Source organism: Mus pahari, chromosome 7 (genome assembly GCF_900095145.1).
Source record: "Mus pahari chromosome 7, PAHARI_EIJ_v1.1, whole genome shotgun sequence".
NCBI classification, from domain to species: Eukaryota; Metazoa; Chordata; class Mammalia; order Rodentia; family Muridae; genus Mus; species Mus pahari.
The window spans coordinates 55671655-55678699 of record NC_034596.1 but is presented as its reverse complement, the minus strand read 5'-3'; the positions used below and the strand labels follow the sequence as shown (position 1 = coordinate 55678699).

General features: G+C 40.9%; 1 protein-coding gene across 2 annotated transcripts in view; it reads right to left on the bottom strand.

The window, feature by feature from the left end:
* Positions 1–1209: 1209 nt before the first annotated feature.
* The window catches only part of Gemin2 (gem nuclear organelle associated protein 2), a 15484-nt gene continuing 9648 nt past the window's right edge, over positions 1210–7045 (bottom strand). Inside the window, exons 8-10 of one of the 2 annotated variants that reach the window (XM_021202251.2) lie at positions 4622–4732; positions 2457–2515; positions 1210–1644 (exon numbers count right to left, since the gene is read on the bottom strand). In XM_021202251.2, coding sequence (XP_021057910.1) covers positions 1605–1644; positions 2457–2515; positions 4622–4732 — 210 coding nt within the window. In that variant the 3' untranslated portion in view covers positions 1210–1604. Of the gene's footprint in view, positions 1645–2456; positions 2516–4621; positions 4733–5117; positions 5251–7045 lie in introns of those variants that run through there. The other variant, XM_029540829.1, reaches the window with a different exon arrangement.

Sequence of the window (7045 nt, the reverse complement as noted above, 5' to 3'; positions counted from 1 at the left end):
GAGAGAGAGAGAGAGAGAGAGAGAGAGAGAGAGAGAGAGAGAGAGAGAGACCCTAACCCACTAATCTCTGGAGAAGAGTTGGGTAGGAATTTTTGCCACCACCAGGACTTTGGAGGAAGATGAAACTGAGGAGAGGTAAGTAGCCATGTGGCAGAAGTTGACTAGTATAAACAGATTAAATGAGCTATGATCTAGTGGGGAACAAACCTAGCTTATTTATGGCCTGGCATTTATTAAATCAAATATAGCCTCTGAGTAGTTATTTGAGAACCGAGGCACCTAGGGTTTAGGTGGAAGAGCCTGTGGTTACAGTTTCACACTTGTGCTCACATCCTCTAGCTAACTCAGGTAACACAGACTGTTGTTATAGTGTTTGGGAAACTGAGGCATGGATTCATTCAAGCTTGAGGCTATCTTGGGCTACAGAGTTGCAGGCAATGCTGGGCTACAGAATACCATCTTGTCTTGGCAACAATAAAAATCCTTTAGTTTGCTAGTAGAGATGGAACTGCACTGAGGTAATATTTTTATACCTTATACTGCATAAGCAAAACTGCTTTTTAAATGTTATCCACTCAGGAATCTTACTGTGAGTAGCACAGACAACTTTATGCTCAGTGACTAGCTATGCAAATCACCAAAGCCACCCAATAACTGACAGTTTACCAGGTCCCCAGAACATCCTCCTCTCCCAAAGAAATCAGCAAAACCATGAAGCTCTAAGGACAGTTGTTTTTGGACGTTAGTTTGAAGATTTAACTTCGGTGTGTAGAAGTGTTTTGTCTTTAGGTGTACCATGTGCATGCCCGACATCAGAAAGACAGAAGGTGTCAGATTCTCTGGAACTGATGTCTCAGACGGTTGTCAGTTGCTATATAGGTGTTCAGATTGAACCCAGGTCCTCTCAAGAGTAGTAAGTTCTCCTGACTGCTGTTTCACCTTTAGTCCTTGTTTTTTTGAGGTAGAATCTAATGTATCCCAAAATGGCTTAGAACCCCAAGATGCTGTGTGTGCACTACCATGTATTGCTTATTACAACATTATTGAAAATGATTTGTTAGAAGTTTTGGTGGTATAATTAAACTAAAACTATTGAGTTTAAACATGAACACTGGATTAGTCTTATGGACCATGAACAGATTTGCCATTTCATCTGTAGGAACTTCAACTCTAAAGACATCCATTGTCTTTTATTTTGTTCAAGAGTCAAAAAAATTTCTGTAGCCAAAATACATTTCAACATAAATATGTATGTATACTTGTAAAAAAAACCCAATGAAGCAGCACCAGGGGCTTGTATAAAATGCCATCAGTTTTTATACAAGCTGCTTAAGTAGTAAGGTCACACTTGACCTCTTTTCAATGCATGCAACTTAAGAAAACTGTTCCAATTGCTTATCAGATACCAGGTGGGCTTTTCCACAGCCATTTCAGACACTTAAACCAATCAAGCCTATGTTTTGAATATCAACTTGAGCTGCAGATTAAGATGAAACCCTTCACATAACTTGAAGTGATGTAATCTGTCCTCAGGTTGGAATTGTGCTTCTCAGAATTAGGCTCCTTTCACAGAATGATCTTCCATCCCTAGGAGGTAAGCTCTATCAAGATGGCTCATCAGCTAAATCACGTTGATCAAAATACCTAGTAAGAAAAAGAATTCAGTGTGTGCACACATATCAAGGACAGCACTGCTTGTAGCAGCAGAAGCGCAAAATGACTCAACAAAGACTAAACCCCAGCATATCTACCCAACAGGGAACACTCACACACATACGAGAGGGAGTGGGGGATGCGGAGTTCTTCGGTAAAGCTGCCTAGGTTTGGGTCCTATCTCTACCATACACCAGCTAGCCCTGTGATGTTCAGGAAGTAGCAAAGGCACTTTGCATCTTTCTGCCAGTTTCCTCAGCTCTAAACTGGGTGGTGTAGGATTACATAAGTTCCTATTATGACACACTAAGAAAAATGCTTGGAAGAAAGCACCAGGAAAATTAAACACAGTGATTATAGACCAAGAAACTAGATGTTTACTATGTGTTTTTTCAAAAAGCATCTTGTTTGGTGGAGGGAAGGATAACTTGAGGGTATTTAGCTAATATGAAGCTTTAGAGAGGTGTTAGCAAGACAAAACCAAACCAACCCCAAAACAAACTACTGATCAATGAGCAAAACATGTCCAGGAAGAGACCTAAAATAAATGTGTGCCTTTGCTTAGATATAGGCTATGTTTTCAAGTCAATTCAGTGGGAACTCTGAGATAAGGAATGAGATAGAGCTTGGTTGGTAGACTCCCTGACAGGTACACATTCCATCCACTACAGATTAAAAGACAAAAGGAAATGTAATCAAACATGCTAGATAAAATATACAGCAAATTAAAATTAATACCGCATTTAACATCTTCTGTCTACTACCGATAACAAGGAAACATGAAGTTAAATTTCCTAACTCACCTGCTAACTAAGCAGATCAGCAGATTCAAAGCCGGGACTCTTTCGTCATCTTTACTGCCCTGAAAAACAGAAAAAGGCTAGAGTTTTTTTTTTTTTTTTTTTTGGTTTTTCGAGACAGGGTTTCTCTGTGTAGCCCTGGCTGTCCTGGAACTCACTTTGTAGACCAGGCTGGCCTGGAACTCAGAAATCTGCCTGCCTCTGCCTCCCAAGTGCTGGGATTAAAGGCGTGCGCCACCACCGCCCAGCTTAGTTTTTTTTCCTTCATAAATATTTTCATAATAAATTTTCTTTTAAGATAAGAAATGTGAAGCTTTTATTAGATAACAGTCATCACATCAAGATAAGTCACCAAGAAGGTGGTGTTTGACCCACACTTTACCCACGCCTTAGGTACTAGACTTTGGGAAGCAGAGGCAAGTGGATCAGCCTTGTCCCCAAAATGAACAGAAGAAAACTGAAGGATTCTCTGAAAACATTAGGCTATCTATCTATCTATCTATCTATCTATCTATCTATCTATCTATCTATCTACCTACTTTTGAGACAAGGTCTCAATGACTGGCCTGAAACTCTCTATGTAGACTGAACTGTTCTAATATTCACAGATCTGCCTGCTTTACCTCCTGACTGTTGTGATTAAAGGCATATGCCACTACACCTGGCCCATCTTTCATTTATAAAATTAAAATATAAATAGATCACTTTCCCTGGTCCCAAATTTCCTCTCTCTAATCTAGCTCTCTCAAAATCATGACTCCCTTATGAGTTCAAGGCCAGCCTGGGCTAAACAGAGAAACCCTGTCTCAAAAAACAAAACAAAACAAACAAACAAAAAATTCACGACTCCCCTTTTCTTATGTTTTGTTTTACACACACACACACACACACACACACACACACACACACACACACACACACACGAATATATAATCTGTTCAGTCCATATATGGTTACTTGTATGCATATGATTTTAGGGCCAACCACTTGGTGTTGGATAACCAGTTTTGGGGGCAGGGAGGCTCCAGATACCAGGGTTTATTACTTATCAGAGGCCCCTTGTTTTATTCTGGGGCAATGTTTCAAGTATCCCAGCCAGGTCTCAAAATTCCTAAGTGGTCACCAGGCTGTCCTTGATCCCCTGCCTCTGCTTCCTCAGTGCTGACAGGCTTGGGGCACCACACTTGAAATATGCAGTACTGTGTTTAGAACCTTGGGTTTTGTGCATACTAGGTGAGCACTGTGATTAACAATGCTACAGCCCCAGCTACAATCTCTTTATCAAACTCAGATCACCAGCCTAAGGTCATTATTTAAAGAACGATGCTGTTCAGGAGTTATAATGCTGTTTTCAAGGGTTGCAGCTTCATGGGAACTACAGCAGAGGGTTTAAATAAAGTGAGTTTGACACTTCCCCTCTTGAACATCAGCCAGGAATTGCTCTTAACTTACTCCTGGTAGATGATCCTCCCTATTATAGTATGATATAAATGTAAGGTAGACCAGATGGGGCCTTTGAGCTTGTATTTTGAGCTCTCAAAACTGAACTAAAATCAATTTCTTTGTAAACTGGACAGAGGGTTTTCCTAGCATACTCAAGGTCCTGATTCAATTCCACTGCGCTTATAAACAGCAGCTTCAGGTATTTTGCTACAGCAACACAAAAATAAATGAAGAGAAGGATGAAGTCATAACATCAGAATCAATGACTGGGATCTAGTCATGTTAGATCACGTCTGGACCTTCAGACTTCCTTTAATGGAGAGAAAAAACCTTCATTGTACCCCCTGCCCTCCATATTATTTTCTTGAGATAAGATTCTTACTATGAAGCCTTGGTTGGCCTCACAGTGAAGCCTCTGCCTTCCTCTGCTGGGATTAAAGGTGCACACCATCATGCTCGGCCTTCCCCCTGTTTTAGAGAAGGTCTTTTCTTCTATAGCCCAGCTTGGACTTGGAACTGCAATACTCCCCTTTCCACCTCCCAGATGCTGGAATTACAGTTATGTGCCACCATATCTTGTTTTGTTATTTAATATACTCTATTTTGAGTTCTTTTGTTTCTGTAGACTCTTTAAGCCCAACTAATAACATTCCACATTTTTTAATCTCATATATCTTCTTTTCTACCATAGTAGACAGACTCTGAAATAGTACAGTATAACTTACCACCAGGAGCCGCACTTCAGAACATCTTCTTGCAAGCTGTCGAATTAGTGAATGAGCCTCAGGTAATAAAGGCTTTTCAAGACAAGCCAACAAAGCATAAAACCATCTTCCCTAAGAAAAAGTTTAAGAAGTGATTAATAGACAAACAATGAAGAACCCATTTATTGTGTTTTTCTACATGCTCTATGGTGTTACCTGCTTACATGCTACAAATGAATCAAGGGAGTGTTTAGAGAGGTGAATACTTTTCTGTATTTTAACCACAGACCTAGGCCACTACATACCCTGATTCTCAATGAACTTATTTCTGATATTTGTACCACAATTGAGGTCCTCCCATCCCTTATTTGGTATACAGCATTCTGCCTGCAGGCCAGAAGAGGGCATCAGTTCCCATTACACATGGCTGTGAGCCACCATGTGGTTGCTGGAAATTGAACTCAGGACCTCTGGAAGAACAGCCAGTGCTCTCACTCTCTGAGCCATCTCTCTAGGCATCCTCCCACACCCTTTTGAGACAGGGTCTTACTGCATAGCGCTGGCTGGCCTGGAACTCACAGAAATCGATTTCTCTGACTCGTGAATGCTGGGAGTGAAGGGGTGCACACCATGCCTTGTCCCGAGGTTCTCTAATAGAAGCAAAAACATTCTGAGTTTTTTTGAGAAAGAGTCTCATTATGTATCTCTGGCTAGTCTTCAGCTCAGAGATTTTTGTCTCTGCCTCTAGAATGCTATGACTAAAGATTTATAAAGCTAAAGATATATAAGCAAAAGTCTTAATTGCTAGGTTTAGTGGACGTGTAGTGCTAGACACTTGGGAGGTTGAGACAGGAGGACTACAAGTTCAAGGCCAGCCTGACCAATTTACTGAGACTGTCTCAAAATGCAATAGTAACTGAGGGCTGAGGGTACAGGTCATTGTAAAGCACCTGCTTCTCCCTTCCTTCATGACACTCTGTGTAGCTGAAAGGAAATGAAATTTAAGGCCTGGGATTCATGTAACTTTAAAAGAAAATTGTGTAAATTCAAGGTTCAAATACTATGAGACAAATAGAGCAGCATTAGGAACTTGAAGGCCTGGAGCAGATCCAGACATGCTCAGGCAGACAAACCCATGGGCCCTTTGTGGTAAACAAGTCCTGGCAGGCCTTGAAGGCCTGGAGCTGGAACTCTTACAAAAACAAGCACCGGTATGTCCAGGCAAACCCCTTGTTAAGGCATTCCTGAGGTCAAGTTGACTGGGAATGGCGATAAAATAGAGAAAAAATACAAAAACTGGTCTGAGCTATTTTGACTGATTCATAGGCCATCTGGTGGCCAGGGTCATGCTGACCCAGTCACAAGCCACTATCCCAGACCCCCCGGAATTGCTGATGCTTCAATTTACATGTACTATCCTACTGACCTGTAACTAAATGGTTGTTTAAATGAACCAATTGTGTGCAGCCACGCCAATTTCTCCCAACCCCTGACCCTTTTCCCATAAAAACCCCTATCTTTTGAGCCTTGTGGTCAATTCCTTTGCCTCCTGCGTGAGGTACGCATCGGCCCGGAGCTCCGCCATTAAACTGCCTCATGCTTTTGCAACAAGATGGTCTCTTGTGTTTTTTTGGGACACCCTGACTTCCATGACCTGGGGTCCCTGTGAGGGGGTACTACATAGCCAGGAACAATGGACCTAGGCAGCATAGGAATGAGGACCCTGAACCTGAGCCCAAGTGAACACCCTTTCCTTAAAAAAACAAAGCAAAACAAAAAAAACAACAAAAAAACAAAACCAAAAAAACCTAAAACCCATAATCTGGGGGTTGAGAGACGGCTCAGAAGTTAAGAGTACTGGTTGCTCTTCCGAGGACCAGAGCTCAGTTCCTAGCACACACATGGCAGCGTGCACCTGGTTATAACTTCAGTTCCAGAGGGGTTCAACACCTTCACAGACATATATGCAGGCACATTAAAAATAAATAAATAAATGCTGAAAAAAATCACAATATTCTGAAGCTATCTGTAGGAATGCTCTTGAATGCTATTTCAATTATAAAATATAAAAGTAGTAATAGTTTATACATAAAAATGTTAAGAATATTAAGAAAATAGAAAGAAACATGTCTTTGTCATCTAGATAAAATTTCTGATTTTTGAAATGTTTGGAGTTCAGGATGTTACAATATATAAGATTTAAAAAACTATGTGAAAGGTGCACGCCTTTAATCCCAACACTCGGGAGGCAGAGGCAGGTGGATTTCTGAGTTCGAGGCCAGCCTGGTCTAGAGTGAGTTCTAGGACAACCAGGGCTACACAGAGAAACCCTGTTTCAAAAAAACAAAACAAAAAAAAACTATGTGAAAGACAGGTCTGATGCTAGGGCAAAATCAGTGGCATTGATTTTTTTTTTTTTTTTTTTGGTTTTCCGAGACAAGGTTT